The sequence below is a fragment of the Calonectris borealis genome, chromosome 23 (assembly GCF_964195595.1).
Source record: "Calonectris borealis chromosome 23, bCalBor7.hap1.2, whole genome shotgun sequence".
Taxonomy (NCBI): domain Eukaryota; kingdom Metazoa; phylum Chordata; class Aves; order Procellariiformes; family Procellariidae; genus Calonectris; species Calonectris borealis.
Genome location: NC_134334.1, coordinates 739902 through 763843, shown reverse-complemented (window position 1 = coordinate 763843; position 23942 = coordinate 739902). Strand labels below are relative to the sequence as shown.

At 62.9% G+C, this 23942-nt stretch overlaps 2 protein-coding genes across 8 annotated transcripts in view; one reads left to right on the top strand and one right to left on the bottom strand.

Annotated features, from left to right (window-relative positions):
• Positions 1–93: 93 nt before the first annotated feature.
• Positions 94–20437, top strand: KCNAB2 (potassium voltage-gated channel subfamily A regulatory beta subunit 2). 7 transcript variants are annotated; one of them, XM_075172165.1, is made up of 16 exons: positions 94–147; positions 6522–6640; positions 6976–7017; positions 15125–15168; positions 15552–15589; positions 15782–15861; positions 16339–16383; positions 16560–16604; positions 16677–16720; positions 16836–16922; positions 18098–18183; positions 18409–18529; positions 18680–18774; positions 18969–19089; positions 19165–19253; positions 19672–20437. In XM_075172165.1, the coding sequence occupies exons 2-16, from the start codon at positions 6564–6566 to the stop codon at positions 19759–19761; spliced, it is 1104 nt and encodes a 367-aa protein (XP_075028266.1). In that variant the 5' UTR covers positions 94–147; positions 6522–6563; the 3' UTR covers positions 19762–20437. The 7 variants fall into 7 exon arrangements, with proteins under 7 accessions (XP_075028266.1, XP_075028269.1, XP_075028270.1 ...); XM_075172167.1 differs by lacking the exon at positions 94–147 and adding an exon at positions 2648–2835; XM_075172166.1 differs by lacking the exon at positions 94–147 and adding an exon at positions 2688–2987.
• A 2365-nt stretch (positions 20438–22802) lies between these two features.
• The window catches only part of CHD5 (chromodomain helicase DNA binding protein 5), a 32406-nt gene continuing 31266 nt past the window's right edge, over positions 22803–23942 (bottom strand). Inside the window, 1 exon segment of the mRNA XM_075172172.1 lies at positions 22803–23628. The gene's annotated coding sequence lies outside the window, so the exon portion shown is untranslated.

Genomic DNA, 23942 nt, shown 5'->3' with positions numbered 1-23942 from the left:
CAATGGGGATGGCGCGGGGCCCCCGTCATTTGCATGCGGCGGGAGAGGCGGGCGGCGCGGCCAATCGGCGGCGGGCGGGGCGGGGCGGGGCCTGCCCCCCACGAGGGCGCCGCGGCGGAGCGGTGGGGAGCGGCGGACGCCGGGCAGGTGCGGGGACCGCGGGGCCGGGGCCGGGGCCGGGGCCGGGGCGGGAGGAGGGTGGCGATGACGGTGGGGAGGGTGATGGGGGCGATGATGGGGGCGATGGGGCCGGGCGGAGGCTCGATGAGGCCGTGCCGCCGCACGCCCATCCCCGGCGCCGGGCTGGGAGCGGCGGGGAACGACGCGCGGGGAAGCCGGCGCCCCTTCCCGCGGGGGGTGGGCTCCGATCGTCGGCTGCGCCCCGGGCATCCTCCCAGCGCTGCCGGGCGTTATCGGGGGGCGGCCGGCGCAGGCGCGGTCTCGGCCCCGCGGGAGCGGTGCATGCTCCGCGGCTGGGCGCAGCGCGCAGCCCCGGCCCGGCCCCGGCGGCAGCCGGCCTCCCGCGGCTGCCCAGTGCCCGGGCCCTGCGGGTTTGCGCCCAGGCTTGTATTTTCCCCTTCCCTGGCGCCGGCCGGCCAGACGGGCGCTTTGCTCGCCCCCCCTGAAACAGCTCCGCTCGCTCGGGGGCCCTCGGCCGCCCCCCAACCCGCCGTGGGCAGAGCGGGGCTGCCCTGCCGCCAGCTCTCTGCCGAGTGCGTCCCTTTCCTCGTGCAAGACACTCCACTCTGAGCGGGGAGGACGGGCTTTGTCCCCCCTTTTTTATTCCCCAGCAAGGCAAGGTAACCCTGAATCGATGCTGCGGTTGCTGGTGGCCTGTAGCCCGTTGACGTTGCACCGGGGAGAGGCAGGCTCAAACCCTGATAACACGACGTGCTGCCAAACCCGCAGGAGAGTGTAAATGTTGTTTTTTCCCAAAACATCTTCCCCTGTTTTGTAATCAGAGCCACTTGGGGCACAGCGGAGGCAAAACTGTCGCGTCCTCTACAGAAGACAGTGGCTTCATTAACTGAAATGACACGTAGGGTCATTGGAAAGGAAGACCCTTCTCCGTGCGCTGCAGAGGATTCCCTGTCCTGCAACCCAGCCGCTGCCAGCGCTCCCCTTGGGCTTTCCTTCAGCCGTGTCCTAAACCCGGGGTTTCTTTGGCTCACGAGCCTCTCTCCAGCCTCTAATTTTTAAGGCTGTTTTCCTTGCAATTGGGGAGCCCCGTCAGTCCTGTACCCGCTCAGCCAGTGGCCAGGACCCCGTGCTGCTGTGGTTCACGCAGGGGTCTCAGGCTCTCATCCCAATGAGACCCCCTCGGTAGGAGAGCAGAGCCCATACTCCGTGCCGCTGGGAGGCAAGACCAGGTCGCCGCCAGCTTTGCACGGGCAGGGCTTCGAGCCAGCTTTCCAAAAACCACAGGTTTCTTCCAAAAGTGTTGCTGGGAGCCGCGGTGTTGCGTCGTGGGTGGGTGCCGGAGCAGGCAGACTGGGCAATATATATCTAATATATATTGCATATATATACATATCGCATATATGCAGTGATTCTCCTGCTGGTTAACAAGAAACGCCTCTGCTCGCAGCTGCTAATGGAAGATACACAAGAGCTGCTTTTTTTATTATTTTTATTATTATTATTTTTATGAGGAGGGCAGCAGGGCCGGCCCTGCTCTTGGCGTGCAGCTCTGTGGGTTGGACGCGTGGCGGAGCGAGAGCAGAAAACCTCAGTGTGTGGTTTCCAGCGTTGGCTGGAGAAGCAAAGCCGCTGCCGTGCTGGTGCTGGGGAGCGCTCCCCAAACAGGACGGGGTTTACGGCCTTCCCCGCCTGTCGCACGCTGTTAGCGGAGCTGCCGCGGTGTGGAAAGCGGGCAACCTGCTGGGATCACCCGCCCAGGCGGTGCCGAGCGGGTCCCCATCACTGCCAGTGCAGTTCAGAGCGGGCAGCGTGCTTGCTGGCCCCGTTGGTGGCAGGACCGCACCAGGAGGGCAGGATGCTGCAGTGAAGCTGAGCGGGACTCGGCAGTTGGAGAGGGACCGGTTTTTCCTAATTTATAAATTAAAAAAGCGCTGCTGCGTGCTTCCGAAACCCTGACCCCTTTTTGCTGGCTTGGCCTCTGGCTTTCATGTTAAATCCAGCCGCTGGCCAGGTCGGTGCTGTTACCGCTTCAGGATTACAGTGCCGTGCTGCCGCTGGGGACCAGCGTGCTCCAATTACTGGGGTGTCTCTGAACCGTGCGCTCCGGGGTGGATTTTTTGCCCAAGATGGCCAAAAAGCAAAAGCCGCAGAGAAGGCGCGATTGGCGCGCGTGGAGGAGGACGGGTGGCTGCCCAGCGGGATGCAGTGCCTGGGCAAGTCCCGGTGCTAGGAGGCAGCCCTGCAGCATCAGGCTAGCAGGCAGCCTACAGGCACCCTTATTTTATTTCCTGAAAAAAACACTCAGCCTGACTTAAAGGTGATGGAAAGGTCCAGCTCCAGACTCCCCGCAGCCATCGGACGAGCCTCCTCTCACCTGAGATGCGCAGAGATGGCTGGCACCGGGTGGCAGCCGCTCGCTCGCCCACGCATGCTGCCGGTGCCGGGCTGCGGCGCCGACACGGTTAAGGCACCGGTGGGATCGGGAGCCGGGCTGGACGCTACGGCTGCACGCCACGGCTGCACGCCACCGCGGAGCCAAACTTGCCGAGTCAGGATGTGAGAGCGGCAGGGACGGCTCTGCAGCATCCCTGGGTGCTGCCGCATCCCGGGGTGCAGAGGGTTCGGCTTCCCCTCCTCCGCCAGACACCTTTCCCGAGGGACGGAGCAGGAATGGGGTAGGAACCGGCACCCGCTGTGTTTGCCTCCGGCTGTCGCAGCTGCTCTGCACGGGCACCAGGGCCGCTTCCCAAAACCTGCAGAGCCTCCAGCTCTGCCGGCAGCTGGGGTTTTTATCTCTTTTTTTTTTGCCTCCTGACCACGCATCTCCGTTAGAACACCGGAGCCAGGTAGGTGGGTGCTGGGGTGGTCAGCGCCGCGGGCGGGTCTGCGGTGCCGTGGCGGTGGCTCAGCCGTGCCGGGCTGCAGCCACGGCGCAGCGGGAAGCCTGCCCGCCGGCTCGCTGGGGAAGGGGCGCGTGCTGGCAGTGCTGCACATCGGGGACCCGCGGGTGCTCAGTGGCCTGACAGACCCCGTTACTTTTGTGCTGGTGTACGTGATGGCAAAGCAGGAATAACCCTGTCAGACGTGTCGCGTGTGGTTTTGGGCTGTGTCATTGACTCGGGGAGCCGAGCAGTGCCGGGTGCCTGCGCTTTGGCACGCACAGCATGATCACGGGCAACCTCACGTGTTGCAGCTAAATCCCCAACGCCTGCCTTGTTCGTTGTCTTAATGACTGGCTTGTAAACATGCCTGAGCCCACCGGCCACGGTCAGAGGGAGCCCACGCTGCAGTGGCAGGCTGGGGGAACGCTGCTCTGCAGCAGAGGCTTCCTCGGGCAGAGGGAAGGGGCAGCGCTGCTGCTCTGCGGATCCCTGCAGCACCGGTGCTGCCTGCCGGGGGCTGGGAGCGGCGGGGGGTGCACAGGACCCAGCGCGGGGCATGAACAGAGCGGTGACAGCAGGAGGTGCCGGGTCGAAAGCCATTTGCAAGGCAGAGCAGGGCAGTGTGAGTAATTGTGCTAAAGTCACCTTTCCCATGGTGTGTTGCGGGGGGCATTTGCTGAGGGTGCTGTTTGCAAACCCGGTAAAAAAGGGGTAGAAATACGGGGACGGGTATCCGGAGTGGGGAGATGCTCAGCGCCATCTCCCCTGCATCCCTCAGCTGAGCAGCTGGGAAGGATGCTGGGGTGCCTGGGGCAGGGGTCCCACAGCTCTCCCCACCCCAATGCCTCACCCTCAGGGGCTCAAGCTCATCAGTAGGTGCGGAGGCTTCGTCCCTATATTCAAATTAGTTCCGTGTGCTGTTTCACCTCCTCTTGCTCTGATGGCAGCGTGTTTGGGAGGCTGCGGTCTGCAGATCATCCCCCAGGCTGGCCCAGCAGGGCTTTGGCTCCCAGGGGCTTCCCGGCCATAAATCCTCCCAGTGCCTCAGTGCCTACGCTCTCACACCCCGTCGTGCTGGCCGGGGATGGGGATGGAGCCCGGTGGGAGCACAAGCTTTCGGGGCACCCTTGCACCTGGGTCCCAGGCGCATCCCGCAGAAGAAAACACTTTTCGTCCCTTTCCGTGCATCACCCTGCAGAAACTCCTGCAGTTGCGGACTCGCGGCTGAGTTTTGCCATGAGGAAGCTGAAGGTGCAGGATTGGTCTCGGGGAAGCACCAAACTGCTGGCACGGAGGGGACTGGGCTTTTGGCAGCACCTTTGGCTTGGGGGACCCGGAGGGGCGGGTTGACCCCGGGGACCAGGATGCTCTGGCTCCTTGGGGTGTGGAGCCCTGCCCCGTGTCCCGGCGGTCCAGCAGTGCTTCCTGGCAAAGTTCCTCCAATGCCAGTGGAGACTTGCCAGCCACCGCGCTCGGTCCCCCCAGCATTGCCATGAGGTAACGAATGAGGGGTGTCAGGTCTCGCTGAAAATTGTGGAGAGCTGAGCTGATCGCACCACAGATCCCCAGGATGCGTAAACAGAGCCAGTCCTAAGCCATGCGATAAGTTTGAGTCTCGGTTTGTGGCAGGGCAAGGAAGGAAGCCGCACGGCTGCCCCCGCTGCGGCTGGGGCAGGGGCAGGGGGGGTCAAGCCATCCCTCCTGCAGGCGTCCCCCCGGCTCGCTTCAGCTTCGTTATACTGCCGCTAATTAAGTGACACTTGAGTGGGCACGAAGCGGCTTGCAGGAGCATGCAAGACGGTGCCCAGGCCGGTGGCTGATGTTGAACCTGCGTTGTTGCAGGCAGCTGCCCGCTGCCAGGCGAGGGCTGCGGGGAGCAGCGAAGGTGACACGAGCAGCCCCCCGGGAGAAGCCAGGGGGTCACGGTGGCTTTGGGGGCTCGGCAGGGTCCTACTCGGGGCACACAGTGCAACAGTGCAGTGCTGCGGGGGAGCAGCTCCCTCCTGCCCTCTCAAAAATAAACCCAGCCTTATTGAGCCTGCCTGATCTCTAGCCCTGGCGCAGCTGCGGCCAAAGGGAGCCGCGTTTCTGCGGTGCTCAGGGGAGGTGGGAGATGGGGCTCTGCACCGGGGGCTGCACTGGGGCCGCAGCAGGGCTGGGGGCTGTGGTGGGCGGGCAGGCAGCTCCGCGGGGACGGGCTCGGCTGCCGCAGCTGCTGCCATTGGGCCGCGTGGGCTGCAGGGGCTGCGCCGGGATGCCAGCACGCCGGGCCAGGATGCTGGAGGGATGCGGGATGCGGGAGGGTTGCAGGATGCGGGCACGCCGGGCCAGGATGCAGGAGGACTGCAGGATGCAGGCACACTGTGCCGGGATGCAGAAGGGATGCAGGAGGGATGCAGGATGTGGGAGGGATGCAGGATGCAGGCATGCCCTGCTGGGATGCAGGCGGGATGCAATATGCAGGCACACCATGCTGGGATGCGGGAGGGATGCAGGATGCAGGCACGCTGTGCCAGGATGCAGGCAGGATGCGTGCCAGGACATGAGCACGCTGTGCGAGGCCACACTCCCGCTGTGCCCAGGGCAGTGGGGGAAGGAGCCCGGAGATCCTTCAGTCCCCACCTGGGGGAAAAAGCAGCTCGTGACCTGCGGTGTGAAGATGGCATTTCACGGGCCTAAAGAAAGTTGGGCTAAATTTAAAAATTAGCCCCAGTTTTGTAGGGAAGTGTTGTGATTTTCTGTGATACTGGACACTGACAGGATGGGGAGCGGGAGCAGGACCACAGCTCCCCAGGGAGTCATGCCGATGCCTCCCAGCCATGGGGATGGGGACAAGGAGGGTCGGGGGTGACTGGGAGCGAGCCCCCCTTTCCCTCGGAGCTCCTGCACCCCGCTCACAGAGTCAGGTGCAGACTGCGGGAAAAGCCGAGCTGTTTTCCTTTCCTTGGCTTGTCCCTTGCAGAGGGACCCTCTGGGGGCTACTTCAGTGTTAAACACCAGCAAAATGTTTAGTTTTTCAGGCCCGCGTTTCTTCACCATTTCCTGATATGTCGTAAGACCTCCACAGCGCGGTCGGTGCCTCTCTGCCACAGCTGGGTTGCCCCGTGGCGTGCCCTGCTCGCCTCCCGTGGGCAGCGAGGTGGGCAGCGAGGTGGGCAGCGAGGAGGGCAGCGAGGAGGGCAGCCAGGCGGGCAGCCAGGAGGACAGCAAGCAGCCCCGCTCTGCCCTCCCCAGGAGCCCCAGAAGTTTGGGGAGAGCAACCGAGCTGGGGAGTCGGCGGCACAGGGCAGGGGTGGGACGGGTTTGGGATCGGCGGCGGGTCAGGGTGGGAGCCCTGGGGTCTGGGGCTGGCAGGGCATCCGTGCCCTGCCTGCCGCTGCCTGCCGCTGCCCGCGCCGCACGCCCATCCGGCTCGCGAGCTTCTGCAACAGGAAGCGCCGTCGTGCGTGCGCCCCGAAAACCCCCATTTCTTCCTCTTTTTCTCTTCCCCTGTGGCAGGGGTGAGGTGGTGAGCGGCTCCGGGGAGCCCAGGCTGGCTCCATGTATCCCGAATCCACCACTGACTCCCCGGCGCGACTCTCGCTGCGGCAGACGGGCTCCCCAGGGATGATTTACAGGTAAGGGTGCAGGGCGGCGCTGGGGGTCTCTGCGGGGCTTCAAACTCAGGGCCACGGCACCCCAAAACCGCCCCAGCACACTTCGTGCAAAAATTTCCAGGAGCGCAAAAACCCACAGGGCAGCAGCAGCATTTTTGGGCGCTGATGCCTGTTATGGGAGGAGTGGGGACTTTCCGGGAGCGTGCCGGTGCCCGCTGCACGGTGCCCCCCGCCATGCAGCACGCGTGGGCACCACCGCCCCTTCCTGCGGCCGCTGGCTCTGCCGCTTGCTCCCACTCCACCTTTCTAACGGGGTTTGTGGCATCTTTCTTCTTTCTCCCCTTTGCTGTCGGAAGCGCGAGGTACGGGAGCCCCAAGCGCCAGCTCCAGTTCTACAGGTAACCCAGCCCTTCCCCCTCCCCAAAATCCGCCCGACAAGCAGACACGGCAGAAGCCCCGGCGGCCCCTGCCCATGACCGGGATTCTGCCAGCGCGGGCACTGCTGGCACAGCGCTGCCCTGCCCGCCATGCAGGGGTCCCTCTGCGGGGCGGGCATTGCCGGCGCGGCACCGCGTCTTCACCTGCTCGTGGGTTTGGCACTGCGACGTGGGGACCCCACGTGTGCGGCTGGGTAGGTGGGGGCCAACTTCGCTACGCTCCTCAAGCAGTGAAGTGTGGCCGGAGGGTACTGGGGGGCAGCCACCGCGGGGGTGCAGGGCTCGGTTCGGCTCGGCTTGGGAGAACATCCCGCTCCGATGCTGCGCCGGGAAGAGCCCGCTGGCTTTTCCCAAGGGCAGCTCCAGGAACCCGGCCAGCCACTCCGCTGCGCCTTCCATTAAGAGAAGCGTCATTAAGTGGTACAGAAGGCAACACTTCTCCCCCCACCACCCTTTTACCGTCTGAAGTGAAGGCGGCACTTTTGCCCACACACCGTGCCAGCAGCCGCTTTGGTTCTCCCGGGGCTGCAGCAGCCCGACGGCGCTGGACCGGGTCCGGCCCGGCCACAATGGTGTGGGGGATGGGGGGCTGCCCCCCAAGGGAGCCGTGGCCTCCCCACTCCGTCCCCGCGCGCGGCGCGAGGAGGAGAGGCTGGCCAGCACCGGGGTGGCTCGGCAGCACTGCGATCGTGCCTGTCCCGGCGATGCGCCGCCGCCAGCACTGCCAAGCCCGAGCCACGGGTGGGTTTTGGCTGCCAAACCGGCCAGGCACAGCCACGCACCTGAACCACTGGACACATTTGGTGTGAAAGGCTCCCGAGGCCGACAGGCAGGAGCCAGCTTGCCCGTAGGCTGCCTGCAGGCAGCTGCCCCCGGTGTCTGTCACCCAGCCCCGTTTCAGGGCTCCTGCCCGGAGGAATCCCTGTTTCGGTCCTGCCGCAGCCCAGCTCTGACCCTGCTGCCCCGGGGACCGCAGCAGGGCTGCATCCGCTGCAGGGGACCGGCTCCACTCCCCGATGGCCCCAGTGCCCCCGGCTGTGCCCACCACCCTGCGTGTCGGTGGCGCGGGACCTGTCACTGCAGGGCGCGGGTCGGCTGCGGGCGGAGGCAGCAATGCCAGGTTGATAAAGCAGCGGCGCATCCCCAGGCTTTTAGCAAAGCAGCCATGAATAATTTAGCTCCCCTTCGCAAGGAAGAAAATCCCCTAATAGGGCTAATGGAGCGCGGCAAGAAAGCTGGGCTCGGGGGGGGCCTGTCGCAGCTGCCAATTGCTTTGGATGCCAAGCGCCGACACTCCCCTAATGCAAAAAAACCCGGCGGCTGCGCATCTCTTATAGCTGCCCCAGGGCAGCCCGGGCACCCAGAGCTTTGCTGTTGATGAGCAGCATCCCCGGTGCGCGGGTGAGTTGGGGCCGGCAGTGCGGGAATGGGCATGGCTGCGGTGCAGCCTGCTGCAGGCAGCAGGGAGAATTTGCTGCATGGGGGAACTCGGGATTTGGTGGCTTGGGGGGCGGTTCATTTGGGGTTTGGGGTCTTTTTGGTTTTAGGCAGGCAACTTGTTGCCAGCAAGTTCCCTGCTTGGCCGGCCAGGCTGGACAGACGCCTTTCTGAGCAGCTGCCCCGCGCACCCAACTGTCACCCACTTGTTGTGCCCCTGACGCGCGCTAACGGTCCCCTGTTATCCCACAGAGCCTGCGTCCTGTCCCCATCCCTGCTCCTTCCCCGCAAAACAGCCTCTCCTGCTTGGGCATGGCACTGCTTGGGCTTCGGCAGCTCCTGCAGCCCCCGCTGCTTCTCGTCCCTCAGGCAGCGTCAGGATTTCTGCTAACGAACGGTCCGTGGACGAACCCGCTGCCTCCGCACTCTCTCCACTGCCCCGTAACGTTGCTCAGCCGAAAATCAGGGAGGTGTCGAAATGAGGCGGCCGGTGGATTCCCGCCCCATTCCTCAAAGCAGCCCAGGCCAAAGCCCCCGGCTCCGCTTGCTGCAGCCATGTCATTGCAGCGCGGTGAAGCTCTAGAGCAGCAGTGCAGCCGGCTCAGACTTATCCCAGCCACTACTGGGCAAGGGGATTTCACCGGGGGTGAGGGGGTCCTACCAGGGACAGGGGCATCTCCCCAGGGCTGGGTGCTGTGCCCATGCACGGCAGGAGCCACCGGCGCTGCCCTAATTAAAACCACCAGCTGCGGAGAAGGGCTGGTGCCGGCACTGCCAGCTCTGGACTCTGGCTTCGAGGTGCGGCAGGAAGAGGAGGCTGGTGGCCAGGGTTTGGTTTGGCTTTGCCGCAGGAGAGGGGTCCCCTTTCCACGTCTCCCTGCATCCCCAAGCCCTTGCTGCGGAGCAGGAGGAGTGCGGGAGGGTCTCCGGCAGCGCTGGTTATTGCAGGAGCCCCCCGGGGTTTCGGTCACCCCTTGCCAGCTGATGCTCCGTATCTTCTGGGTTTTACTCTTCTTTTTTCTTGAGGTCACACCTCAATGGGAAAGTGCACTTTGCTTTTGGCTCCTGCTACTGTAAATTTGAGCTTTGCAGGGAAAGAAAAAACCACCGGTGGGAGCCCAGCTGGAGCCTGATGCTGGTACAGCTCCGGCACAGTGCACTCCCAGTGCCCAGTGGCCACTTCGGCACCAGCGCGATGGCTTTGGTCCTGGTCCCTGCTCCTTCTTTCAGGCACCGAGTGCGAGGGACACTGCAGAGGGCGGCAGGGAAATTGATGCCGGTGCCACCACCGGCGAGATCCCGGCTGTAGAGGCGGTGAGCACCCACAGCGTGTGAGGAGCCCGCCCTGCGGCAGGCTATTTTCGGCAGCCCGCACCGGCTGGGAGGTCACTGCCGCGGCTGCGGGGAAGGTGTTGGCTGGTGGCGCGGGTTGCGGCAGCCTGCCGCAGGCATGGCAGCCACCGGCAAGCGCCCGGTGTCCACGGCTCCTCTGCAAATGCCCATCCTTGCCAGGGAGCCCCACGGGGCCACCTTTCCCATTCTGACCTCTCCTGCCCGCCGGCATGCGGGGCTGGGTTCTCACCGGCGGCACTTGTGCCACCGCTCACCCCAGCCCAGCCGGCTCCCGTGGCTCACCGTGCCCCTCGCGGTGATGCAAACCAGTGGCAGCCCAGCTGGTGCGAGCTGGGAGGCAGCACAGCTGGGGCACGTGCCAGGCTGCAGCAGCTCACCGGGCTCGGGGCAGCTGTGGTGGGCACCCGCTGCAGCCCCAGCTGCCCATCGCCGCCCAGCCGCGGGCAGCGCCATGTCCCTTCCCTGCCGCTCTCCTGCCCTCGCCCTTTCCTTTGCTCTTCAGCTCCCCCACCAACACTTTACTCCGCTGAAGTGACTGGCTTTGCCAGGGTCCCTGCTCTCCCCTCCCCGCGCCGCAGACCCGCCGCAGGTCCTGCAGGGGCAGGTGCCACCACTCCAGCATCGTGGCATGGGCGCGGGCAGGGCTCTGCCCCGAGCGGCGGCAGAGCCCGGCGTCGCAGCAGGGCGCTTTCCCAGCTCTCTCCATAGCATCGCTGAGCGGTTGGCGGCAGGGCTGGCCCACAGAGCCCGCGCTCGGGCAGCAGGATGCTCTCCATGACGTACAGCGAGAGCCTGCGCAGCGTGGCCAGCCGGCACCCCCCCGAGTGGGGGCTGCCGCCAGCCCCCCGGCCGGCGGACGGGCTGGAGCTGCGGCGGCTGCGGGACGTGCGGGCGGCGGCGCGGGCGAAGACGCTGGAGGAGTTCCTGCGAATGCACGGGCTCTCCCTGGCCGATGGCACTGCCCGCGCCACCGGCATGAAGTACAGGTAAGGCAGCGCCGGCGCCTACCGGGGCAGCGAATGCGGCGAGGGCCGAGTGCGCCTGGCCCGAGATGTGGGGACAGAGCAGGGGATGCTGCTTAGCGCTGGTTTTACACCTCATCGGGGAAAAGCCTGGCCTGCAGGATTTCACCGGTTTCCCTGCGCTGCGCCGAGATTGGGAGGAGCCGGCGCCCTTGGCACAAAAGGCGATCTCGCGCGGTGTGTGCGGGAGAGGCTGCAGCAGGTCAGCACCGTTGTCTCCTGCTTGTTCGATCATCTTTGATCTTCTTACTTGATTTTCCCTTTTGCTGTTGGGAAGTTGCAAGTGCAAACACACTCCGTGCTTTTAAAGATCAGGCAGTTGGAGCAAACAGCTACAGAGATGCTTTATCCGTCTGACGAGCATTCATTGCAGAGCTGGCGCTCTATTAATTTTGTATGTGGGTCCCGGGCACGGCGTGAGGCATCTCAGGATTTCAGCCGACTTTTGTCCTTCTCGTTACCTGCCCGTGCCGGGGAGGACATGCGGGGCAGCCAGAGCCATCGGCTGCGGGTCCTCTGAGGGCACGTGGCTGGTCTTCCCAGTGCGTCCCTTCCTGCTCTCCCCCAGCATGGCAGCTGGGGCGGTGGGCCGGGCACCCCCGGTAACCCAGCTGGGGCTTGGCCTGGGGGCACCGGGGCCGAGGAGAGCGGCTGCTCCCTGCTGCGAAAATGCAGGGGTGCCCCTCACCCCCCCGCTGCAGCGAAGCCCCCGGGGACCGGTGGCTCTGCTGGCTCCTGCCGTGCTGCGCTGCAGCGCGGGTCGGGTTCCCCTCCGCTCACAATAACAGAGGTAACATTTACACGGTGGCAAGAGCCCATCTAATATTCATGGCGCAGTTATTTATTGATGGGGAGAGACTGGCACAGGCACCCACAATGATGCTGCTTCAGGCATGTGCCTGCAGCCCCCAAGATCTCTGGGGTTTCTCCTGCTCCGGGGAGCTGCCAATTGCTGCCGGGTCCCCCTCGCAGCAATCCGGAGTGGGGGCCGGAGCCGGAGCCGGTGCCGCCGGGATTACCCGGCTAAGGAGCTTTGCGGTGGAGGGAAGCCGGGGAGATTACAAGATTTCTCATTAGGTCGGGGCTGAACGTGCGTAATTTTCCCAGCAAGCCAAGTCCCGTCCTTGCTCCTTGCTTCTTACCTGGGGGCACGGCCGGTGCGGGCAGCCGGCACGTGGCCCCAACCACAAAACGATGCTGTAGCACAGCCAGCTTGTGTCCCTCCTTCGTCAGGACATGCTGGGCTTGTTTTCGCCTCAATCTGCTTAGCTCGCGCTGGGGAAAATTTGGGGGACGCGCTGCTGGGGCCGTGGCCCCAAGGGGGGCAACCGGTCCAGCTTTGGCAAACCGCCAGGCTCTGCCCCCAGGAGAGCCGGCAGCATCGCCACCTCCTGCGCTCTTGCCCCAGAACCGTGTCTTTGGCGATGTGCAAGCGCTTCTGCCGGGAGATTTGTGTTTTGGACTCGCATCCGCCTGAGAGGAGGGATGCTGCACCGCCGCACGGCAGCCCCTTCGCGCCTGGGGCCTCAGCCCCCCGCTGCGCCCCAAACCAGGGCTGCGCTGGAAGCGCTGCCCGCGGGGGATGCCCAGCAGGATGCGGGGGGTCCCTTTGGGGGGGCACCCTCTGCGGCGCTCCCCTTCCTGCCCCCCACCTGCCCGGGTGCCGCTTGCTCACTTCCTGAGCTCATCAAATATTGAGGGCAGGAGGACTGACGGGAGCCGGCTCCGCGCCCGCCACCTCGCAGCCCCCCGCCGTCACGTCGGCGGAGCAGCAGCGCGTGGGCGCACGGGAGGAGCTCCCCGCCTCACCCGGGGCGCCGGCTAAATTTAGGCAGCTGGCGCGGCTGCCCGCCGGAGCAGCATGCAGGTCTCCTTTGTGTGCTCCGAGCACAGCATCAAGAGCCGGAGCGCGGAGGACCGGCTGAACCGGCAGAATGCCGGCAGCCCCAGCCTCGGCACCCGCGGCAAGTTCCGGGCAGTGGCCATGGTGGCCCGCAGCCTGGGGCAGCTCTCGGTGCAGAACGCCCCCTCCTCCAGCGAGTCCAGTGTCAAGCAGCCAGGGATGAAATACCGGTAGGAGACGGGCGCGCTGCTCGGGCAGGCAGATTTGCTGCCTGCTTGGCTGCTTTCTCTGTTCCTCGTCGAGATTTGGGGGGTGGGGGTCTGGGGGGGGCGGGTGAGCTGCACTCCCCTAATCCCTGGCTTCCATCCTGCTCCGTAGGTTTCTCGGTGCTAAAAGTGCTGACCGTGCACCTCCGTCACCTTCCTTGCCGTTTGCTCCTGTCCCCTCTCGGCACGGATTTGATCCAGCCTCGCGTAAAACCAGCGGGATGGGGGCGGGGAAAGTGACCCTAAAATTTGGGGTAGGATTAGTAGGATCCCCGGCGCCTGCTGAGCCGGGCAGGCTGCCGAGCCAGGGGGGTCTCAGAGTCGCGGCGCGTGTTAATCTGCGGGCTGCCACGGCACCCTTACGGCGCTGCCGGAGACTTGCCGCCCTGCGAAGCGTGCACAGAGCTGCAAGCCAGGGTTCAGCCCTCGGCTGCCCGCAGTGGGTTTGGAAACGAAGGGCAGCGTGTGCACCTTGTGCCCCCCCAGCCAGCACCCGCTGGGTTAATGCGCTCCACATCCCTGGCACTGGAGCAGAGCACTGGGGGAATGAGCACGCACTCAGGCAGGGCTGGGGGCTCCCCCCCATGAGCGTGCACGCCGCGGTCCAGCTGACAGCCGCTGCGTGCCCTCGCTGCAGCCCAGATGAGACCAGCATTGGGCTGCGAAGCGCATCAGGGCACATCCCAGCAGAGTGCAGGGATAAGACCAGCCGTCACCCACTATCATTGTTCAAATCAGCCGAGTCCCCTCACCCACGTGCTGGGGAGGGGTCCGGGGCAGCCCCCTCCGGCTCTCAAACGCTGAACCCTTGCGGTGGTGGCACTGGGGCCACACACGCTGGCACCCTCCGGGCTTGGCGCTCATGGCTGCAGTCACGTCTCATTCCGGAGGAGGAGTGCACCGGGTCCACCCTCTCCCGGGTGCTGGGTGACCGGCTCGGGAGTCCCCGCAGGGGGGATGGTGGCACAGGGGGATGCTCCGTGCAAACAGACGGGACGGGAAGGCCATGGCACAGCGCGGCAGGATGCTCCTTCCTGCGGAGGCAGCGGGGGCTTGGCCTCCCCCAATATCTGCCAGCATCTCCATTGGGCGACCAGGCAAGATGCTTTTGGGCAGGAAAGCTGGGAGCAGCGATGCACTGCTGCTGCCCATGCGCCCAGGAGGACCCCGGCGATGCCCCTGCAGCCTGGAATGGCCGGAACGGGGCTGGTGCCATCCCCTCCCTGCCGCAACCTCCATCGCAGGGCCTTGAGCTGCCGCCGTGCAACGTTCTAAAAATAATGCGGGGTTGAGGGGGAGCGCCCACGCCTCCAGATGTTGGGCAATAACGCGGCGGCGCGGAAGGAAGATGCCCCGACTCGGCTCAGCGCACAATTCACCGCTGCCACTGTCGGACCGCGGCTGCTCCCTGCCCGGCTCCCCATGCCCATGCCAGCGATGCCGGCAGTGGCGGTGCCTCCTGGTTGCTACGCGACACCCGCGCGGGCGAGCTGCCGCAGCTCACCTACACTTTATTTATTTTAATGCTCGTTGCTCAAGCCTTTGTCATTTTTAACAAGAAATTGGCTCTCCATCACTGCCGCGAAGGCATCTGCCAGCCTGGCCCCCTTCTCCAAAGCTGTTCTCTGGCTCCTTGTGCTGGCCAAATTTTCAGGGGTGCTCCATTTCTCTGGGACGCCGTTCCACTCCCGAGCACCTGTGCTCCTCCGTGCTGCGCCGCAGAGAACGGGCACAGCTCATGCCAATGTGGGATGCTCCAGGCCTGACCGCCGGCCTGCCTTCTCCCCCTGCTCCTGCTCCATACCCTGCGGCAGGGGAGCTGGACACCCCGGCCTCCCCACCGGAGCCACTTTAACCAGGTCACTGCCCGCTGCCACTCTCGATTACCCTGCTGGGCACGGCAATTATTTTGCGTGTAGGAAACAGGATCGCTGCGCCGGTGCTGGCCATGCCGCTGGCGAGCTGTGGCGTGCCCGGCCTGGGATGGCTTTTTAATCAGTCGCGGGGGGACCCTCACTGGGGGACCGTCCCAGGCGGGGATGAGGATGGGGACCGGCCCTGGGGACCACGACTCACTGGCACGCGGATGCACGAGATGGCGTTTGGGGGCTCTCTGGTGGCTTTCCTAACGGGTCTCTGTCTTCCAGGAACCTCGGGAAGTCTGGGCTGCGCGTGTCCTGCCTGGGCCTGGGTAAGTGCCGGGGTTTGCCGCAGCCCCTCCGCGGCTCCTCTGTCCCGCGGCTGCTGCCGGTGCTCCCCGGCGAGGGCAGCGCTCACCTGCTCCGGCGATGCTTTGCCAAGGGAAGGAAAAGGTTTTCCTCCAGCCCAGCGGCGGTTTTGAGACACAGCCCAGAAGTTGTCAAATTATTTTCTCTTTTTCCCTTCCGACATGATAGGAAGCGACCGGGCTGTGGCGAGAGCAGCGTGCCGCACGCGGCGGGGCCAGCTGCGGCCGCCACGTGCCGGGGCTGTGCCGGGGGAGCCGGGGCGGGTGGCCGGGGGCTCGAGGCAGCAGCGTTCAGTGCTCACCACGCTCACCGTGCTCACTGTGCGTGCACCCTCTCTCCTCCGCAGGGACGTGGGTGACTTTCGGAGGGCAAATCACAGACGAGGTAAGGATCGCGCCCCGTCCCTCCCCGGCCTTTCCCAAGCGAAGTGGGGAACGGCTGGGGCCGGCACAGCCACAGGTGCTGGTCTCGGTGCACGTGGTGTGCCGGAGCTCACCAGCGCTCGCGAACGCATGCCTTTACGCTCCGGCTCTCAGCCACCCCCTTTGCCGACCCCCTCCCGCTCTCCCCTCACAGATGGCGGAGCAGCTGATGACTCTAGCCTACGACAACGGCATTAATCTCTTTGACACGGCAGAAGTCTACGCCGCCGGCAAGTAGGTACCCCGCTTCGGCAGCAGCACAAGGGGCCTCATCCTGCGCCCTGGCCTCCAGCACCTCCGAGCTGCGCTGGTGCTGGGAGTCTCCTGGGTTTGCCAGCTGCAAAGCGGCTGCCAGGATGGGGCAGCGAGCGCTTGCTCGTGGAGGGGTGATGCTCGTGCGGTCCCGTGCTGCCTGTGCCACGCAAGTGTAGCCATGCACCCTCCCCAGCACGGCGAGCAGCGGCTGCGCCCAGGGCGCGGTGGCCCAGAGGCATCACAGCGTGCCCACGTGCCCATTTAAAAATAGCAAGCTTGTGCATCAGGGAGCAGCTCGGCTCTGCGCGCTGCAGCCGGAGGGGGAAACGGCGTCCCCCCAGCCACCGTGTTTGCGTCTTAGTCTGCCAGGGATCAGGGCTGTCCCTGCCGGCTGCCATCGCTCCGCGTGGCTGCAGCAGCCGGGGCACTGGCGGCTGACATCCCCTTCCCTTGTAGGGCCGAGGTGGTGCTGGGGAACATCATCAAGAAGAAAGGGTGGAGGTAAGACGACTTCATTCCTGTGCGGCAAAGCTGTAACCGCAGTGCCAACGGGCTGGGGAAAGCTGGCGGAGCAGCCCTGGGCGCGAATGCGTGCGGGCAGGGGAGCAGGCAGGCAGCAGGCAGGGCGCACGGGGCTTTGTGGGTGCCGCTACCGGTGACTCTCTTTCTCCCTGCAGACGGTCCAGCCTGGTCATCACCACCAAAATCTTCTGGGGAGGAAAGTAGGTAGCACACTCGCCCCGCGGCAGAGTGGCTGGAGCACGCTGGGCTCTCACCCACCTTTCCTTTTCCAGGGCCGAGACGGAGAGGGGCCTGTCCCGAAAGCACATCATAGAAGGTAGGGATGCTCGCCGGGCACTGCCGGCCTCGGAGCCAGGCTGTGCCTGCACCGGCTGCCTCACCGGCTGGCGGCATAAAGCCTGGCATGTCTGACGGTCCCGTTGGTGCGGCAGGTCTGAAGGCGTCGCTGGAGCGGCTGCAGCTGGAGTACGTGGACGTGGTGTTCGCCAACCGGCCCGACCCCAACACACCGATGGAAGGTGAGTGCCACGCCGCAGTGCCGCGCTCCTCCCTGCAGCCTTTCGTCGCTGTCACGGTTGGCTTTTATTTCAAGAGCGTTTTCCCTTCCCGAGCAGAAACCGCCCCTCCACCGCCACAGTCAGCCCATCTGCGGTTAAGCCTCTGCCATCCCTAGCCCGGTGCCGGGACCCCCTCGGGCCGCGGTGGGGGCGGGTTGGTGGCACGGCAGCAGGTCGCTGCCCCCATCCTGGCGAGCCGCTCGCTCCACTCCGCTGGCAGCGGCCGACTCCGCTCTCTCTCAATCTCTCTTTTATCACCAGGGGACCCATTTAGTTCCTCCAGGTCCAGGACTTTCATCGTAGAAGGTACTCCCTGCCCGCACTCTGCCCGCCGGCCGCCGCCTGTGTCCCAGCGGCATTTTCTGGGGCAGAACGCCCACTCCTCTGAGATTTCCATCCCTGTCCCCCCCGCCCCGAGCAAACCCCGCCATAAAATGCACAGGCAGCGGCAGCACAACACAAACACTCCCCGCCCCATCAGATTATCATGCAGTTAAAGGGGAAAAAAGCAAAGAGGCTCCCCAGGCTCCTTGCCACGGGGCACCCTTTGCAGCTGTGCCGGGGACCGCGGCAGGGTCCCTCTTCACCGGGGCAGCTGCGAGCATGCCGGGGCGCGCGCTCCGGCGCTGGCCAGGCGAGCCTCGTGCCCATCGCTCTCCCCACTGCCCGCCTTTGGCTGCAGGAGCGCGCCTTGGCTTGGCCCCAGCCCGCATGGCTCAGGGCCGGCTGCCCCCAGAGAGCCCCTGCACCCCTCACACAGGGTCCGGGGTTCCCTCCCTCTCCTGGATCTCAGTGCACGGGCGATGCTTCAGGTCCCTCCCCCCGCAGCGGTCGGCACTGGTACTCCGCAGGGCATTGGGCCGGTGCCAGGAGCCAAGCGGCTGCTCTCCGTGCCAGGAGAGCCCTGGCATCGCCGGCAGCATGTCAGAGTCGGCCGTGGTCCCCGGCACATCCCACGTGGCTGCTCCCTCGGTCCCTGTCCTGCTCCTTCTCCGAAAGCATCCTCTGGACACAAGCTCCTGCCTTGGCGTTGGGGAGTGGGACGCTCGCCAGGCATCAGCGCGGCGTGAGCCCCCTCCTGCCGGCGCGGCGCCCCGCTAACCCCCACCTGCCGCTCTCCCCTTCCCTCCTGGCAGAGACGGTGCGAGCCATGACCCACGTCATCAACCAGGGGATGGCCATGTACTGGGGGACCTCGCGCTGGAGCTCCATGGAGATCATGGTAGGGGCCCAAGGGGCTGGGGGCAGCCACAGCGAAGCAGCCCCGGTGCCGCTGGTGCCGCTGATTTAATTAGACAGCAGCTGTCAGGGGCCAAGCGCTTGCAGATGCGCTTGAGCCTTAATTATTTTCCAGGGCAGCTCTTGGGGCTCGGCCAGGGGCCTCGGGGGGGGTCAGCAGGGGGCCGGGGGCAGTGGCGGGGCGCTGAGGGTCCTGGCTCTTCGGCAGGAGGCGTACTCAGTGGCCCGGCAGTTCAACCTGATCCCGCCGATCTGCGAGCAGGCCGAGTACCACATGTTCCAGCGGGAGAAGGTGGAGGTGCAGCTCCCCGAGCTGTTCCACAAGATAGGTAGAGTGGCGGGGGGCCCACCCCGGGCTCCCCAAAGCCCGGCGCTGCCGCGGCCAGGCGGGGCATGGCAGGTGTCCCCGGGGCCTGTGCCGCGGTGCCCGGGGGAGCTGGGGAGCGGCAGCGTCACCCCCTGCTCTGCTCTGCCCCCAGGCGTCGGAGCCATGACCTGGTCCCCGCTGGCCTGCGGCATTGTCTCGGGGAAGTACGACGGGGGGATCCCCCCCTACTCCCGCGCCTCGCTGAAGGTGAGCCCAGCTGGGGCCGGGGGGATTGTAGGGGACAGGCAGAGCTGGGGGAGCGGGGCCAGGGGCATCACAAGGTCCCCATGGGAGCAGGAGGTCCAGGACCCGGGGAGTTCGGGGACACCCTGCCTGCGCAAGGCCCTGGTACACCCCAATCCCACCACGACACCCCCTCCGAGCCCCCTCCTGCCCTCCAGGGATATCAGTGGCTGAAGGACAAGATCCTGAGTGAGGAGGGCCGGCGGCAGCAGGCAAAGCTGAAGGAGCTGCAGGCCATCGCCGAGCGCCTGGGCTGCACCCTGCCACAGCTCGCCATCGGTAAGGGGGCCGGGGGGACGCGGGGGGGGCGGCGGGGGCGGCTGGCCGCACTCAGGCTCTGCTCTCCTGCCCCAGCCTGGTGCCTGCGCAACGAGGGCGTCAGCTCCGTCTTGCTGGGTGCCTCCAACGCCGACCAGCTAATGGAGAATATTGGAGCAATACAGGTCAGCATTCCCCACCTCGTCGGCACGCCGGCAGCGCGTGCGCTGGGGGAGGCTTTGCCACGGGGAAGCGAGGAGACCCTTGCGGGGCTTTAACGGGGCAGCGCCTGCCTGTGCATGCTTTGCTGCTGTGTAGGAAAAGGTGGTTCTGAACCTCGCTGGAAACAAAAATGTTGGGTTTTGCATGATCCGAAGCTGAGCAGCAGAGACGAGGCTTTGCTGCGCTGAGAAGGCAGGGGATGAGCCTGACCCAGGCTTTCTGTAACTGGGTCGCTCAGCCAGCAAGCTGGGGCTTGTAGCATCAAGGTGGCGGGGTGGAGGCGGTGAGCGCGGCACGGCCACATGCCGCCCACGGCTGCATCCTCCCACATGCACCAGTGGCATGATCCTGACTCCCAGTGGCATCTCCCTTCCCCCCCAGGTCCTTCCGAAGCTGTCGTCTTCCATTGTCCACGAGATCGATAGCATCCTGGGCAACAAACCCTACAGCAAGAAGGACTACAGATCCTAACTGCGCGTGCAAGCGCGCCGCCCGCCACACAGCCCTCGCCGCCCGTTCGCTTGCTTACGCTTTGTTGGAGCAAAGTGGAGAGCGTGGTTTGCACCGTGAGCCCGACGCGCCGCGAGTGCCGAGAGCCAGCGCTCCCGCCCGCGCTGCCCCGGACCATCGTACCGCTGCCACCCGACGTGGCTTTGGAGCGCAGGGGCGGCCGCCGGCGGGGAGCGTGCCAGGACGAGCTGCGAGCTGCCCAGCCGCTCTGCCCGCAGCCGAAGCCACCGTGGGTGCCGCCGGCGCGGCGCGGGGGCCTGTTGCATGCGTCGCTCCCGCCCCCCGCATTGCTGGAGGCAGTGGGCGCGAGCGCGGGGTGCGAGCGGGTGCTGTACGCCCACGAGGCCGACAACACGAAGCTGTTCCCCAGCCTGCGCCCCGGCCCCTCGCCTCTGCCCTGCCTGCGTTGCGGCAGCGCCGGCACCGCCAACCCAGCACCGTGGGGGCTGCAGTCCCACGGGAGCACCTGCGCCCGAGGCGGGGGGGGAGGGGGGAAGGGTGCAGGCTCTGCCTCCCGGGGGGGGTGGGTGGGGTGGGGATGGGGAGGGTGGTACCCTTGTGGGTGGGGGAGGGAGCCCGGGGTGCCCCCACCCACCTCCAGCCTTGGCTGCGCAGGGGGCTGGGCTCTGCGGGGGCGTGAGCGTGCGAGTACGCAGACACACACACGTACACATATGGATATATGTATATCTGTACATTTTATATACCTGTGTGCATATCTATATGCATATCTGTAAGCAGCTGTGTAGATATAACACGGTATCTAGATACAAGTACCTTTAGCTATATTTACACAGATGTATCTATATATGCACACACATATATAAATTACAAGTGTGTACATACATATACACATACATCTGCAGCTATATAGATAGATGTAGATCCCTACCTATATCCCTATAGTTATACCTATCTTTATACAGATATCAATGCCTATTTATGTATCTCTATGTATGTATATATGCACACATCTACAAAAATTACACATATAGTATGTACACAAACGCAAATGTAGACATGTATTTGTGTATATACATATATATCTAGGTAGCTATATGTATAGATATGTAGATATGTATATATATGGATATGTTTATATCCACATAAATGTATTTATATAGTTACATATATATTTGTATGTATATATATGCACACATATGAAAATTACAAATAGATATATACATAAATGTGTGTATATACATATATATGTGCAGATGTATCTATATCAATACCTAGCTATACAACTATATACTCATATCTATACTTATATATAAATATATGCCCATATATATACATGGACGTACACATGTGTAATTTAGGTATAGCTATATATATCTATATATATGTGTGTGTACTCTCTCTCCATGCGCAGAGACACACATCTTTGCCAATACCTATCTATATCCATCATACATATATACACATGTTCCTATATACGCACACACATAAATGTAAAAATTACAAGTTTATGTAAATTTACGTACAAAACTTTAGCTCTATGCATAGACGTATATATGCGTGTGTGTGTTTATCCACTATATATGTAGATATAGCTATACTTATATCCCTACTATAAATGTGTGTGTGTGTGTGTGTACACGTATATAAACACGGGGCAGAGAGGTGTATGTGTATACACACACACACACGCACACACGGAGTCGCTCACAAATAATACATTAAAACCATCACAAATCTCTGTATATGTTTGTGTGGGGGTCCGTGTACACAAACACCCCCATGTATACACACACACCCCTTTAGATATGTCGATTTATCTGTATCCATACCTACATACCTTTATCCATGTATGTATATCTATCGATATCTATATAACCACATAGATGTTCGCATGCATATATAAACATATATAGTCATATATATATAATTACAAATATATATGTGTATGTGTATACACACATATGTATACTATATATGTGTAGCTAGATCTGTACACCTTTATCTGTATCTATATCTACACTTAATATATATGTACGTGTGTCTGTGTATATATACACACAGATCTATATACCTGTATATCCATATAGAGATACAGATACGTAGATATATATCTATATCTACATATGTATATGTGTGTATACATATACATATGTAAATTACAATATAGTTATGTATATATACACATATATATACACAGATACATATATGTGTATATACACTTATGTAAATACATATCTCTATCCCTACCTACGTATATATGTCTATGCCTAGCTACCCATACCTTGCCTATATACATACACACCCCTATATATTTACTTACATATGTATGTAAGCATGTATATACACACATGAACGCACACGTGTATTAAAATTACAAATACATTATATACGCACATGTATAAAAATATATAGATGTGAGTATATATACACACCTGCATAGATCTAGCTGTACCTAAATACCTATACCTTTAGCTATACCTATATATAAATACCTGTTTATATCTATATATGCTTATATATATGCACTCACATATATCAAAAAATTAATTACATGTATATCTACACACGTGTATCTATGCATATGCATATAGATATATACACATCTATATATCTGTAGAGATATATACATACACCTATACATAGATTATGTGGATATATGTACATACGTGTGTGTGTATACACACATACAAAAATTACAATTTTATATAAATACACATGTACATATTTGTAGATACACACACACACTTCTGTCTGGGGGGATGTGTGTGCAGGAAGAGCGTGTGGGAGAGCCGGGCTGGGGGCTGCTGGGCTGGGGAGGGGGCAGCTCCGCGGCCGCCGGCCGGTGACAGACCCTGCGTCTGTGTGCGCATGTATGCGTGCGGGTGTGTGTGCACGCGGGTGTGTGCGGGACGGTGCAGGGGCTGTGACCGCAGCTGGGACCCCCCCGGGGCCACCCCATCCCACTGAGCCCTCGCCCCCCGCGGTAGGACCCCTGCCCTCGCCCCCCCAGCCGCTCGCCCCCGCCAGGCTCCCGCTCATCCTTCCGAAAGGATTTATTAAAACACAGAGAACAGAAACCGGGACACACAGAGTACGAAGTGAATGCGGGGGCGTTGCTTACAGCTGCCGTCAGCCTCGGGTGAGAGGCCGCCACCGCGGCACAGTCGGTGTCACCACACTCGCAGGCGTCCCCGTCCTGGCTCCGGCCATCCCCTCCCTCCCGTGTCGCCTCCACCCGCGTGCCCCAAGCCCAGCACGCCAAGACCCCCAGCCTCGCCACGGCCCTGCTGCCGGGACGGTGCCGGGGCTCCCTACGGCAGCGCTGGCGCATGTCGACGCTCCCGCCAGGGCTGGGCAGGCAGGCTGCGGCAGCAGGCAGGCTCCGGCAGCGGGGCTGGCAGCACGCATGCACTTGCTCAAACACCACGAGGACGTAGAAATGGACCTGACAGGGAAGCTCAGGAGCCGGCTCGGCCCCGGACGGGCGCCCTGGAGCAGCTGGCCGGGCAGCGGGGCGCCTGCTGGCCTCCCCTCACACCCCACACATGCCAATAAAACCAGACATAAACACCGTGACTCTACCCTCCCTTCTCAGCTCAGCCCTCCTTGCCCAGACAAACTCTTCAAGTCTTCAATAAGAAAGTGCAAAAAATGTACACGGAAATTAAACCCCCGTCCCAGCCGCTCCGGCGACAGCGGGGGGTTGCGTCGGTTGAAGCACACTTGAAGCGGGAGCAGGAGAGCCCGGCAGCGCCGGTAGCAGCTCGTTTTCCACGCAGGCAACACCGCCGCGCTTCCCCTGCCCCTCCTCCAGCGACGGGGCGGCTTTCGGCTGGGAGGCCGGGGAGCGGTCCCCAGGGGCTGCTGGAAGGAGAGGGGAGAGCTGCCCATCAGCTGGGCTCCGGACCCTCCCCGCACCAAACGAGGGGCAGGGGGAGCGCACCAACCCCCCTGGGCAGGGGCAGCCAGCTCGGGCATCCGGCCTGAGGGCTTTGGGAAGGATCCTGCCCCTGCTCCCGCCTCTGCTGCCCGTACCCGCTGCAGTTGCTTGAGCCAGAGGCCACATCCAGACACCAGCACTCAGGAAGCAGCACAGAGCAGAGCCCTCGTACAGCCCCCCGCCCTGTCGCGTGTCTGCACACGTGTTCCCACGAGAACCCGGTGAACGAAACATGGAG

Coding starts and splice junctions, on each gene's coding strand:
- KCNAB2 (XM_075172170.1), top strand. CDS start 10,612: ATGCTCTCCATGACGTACAGCGAGAGCCTGCGCAGCGTGGCCAGCCGG. Junction 16,605..16,676: donor AAAATCTTCTGGGGAGGAAA/GTAGGTAGCACA, acceptor TTCCTTTTCCAG/GGCCGAGACGGAGAGGGGCC. Junction 19,254..19,671: donor AGAATATTGGAGCAATACAG/GTCAGCATTCCC, acceptor CTTCCCCCCCAG/GTCCTTCCGAAGCTGTCGTC.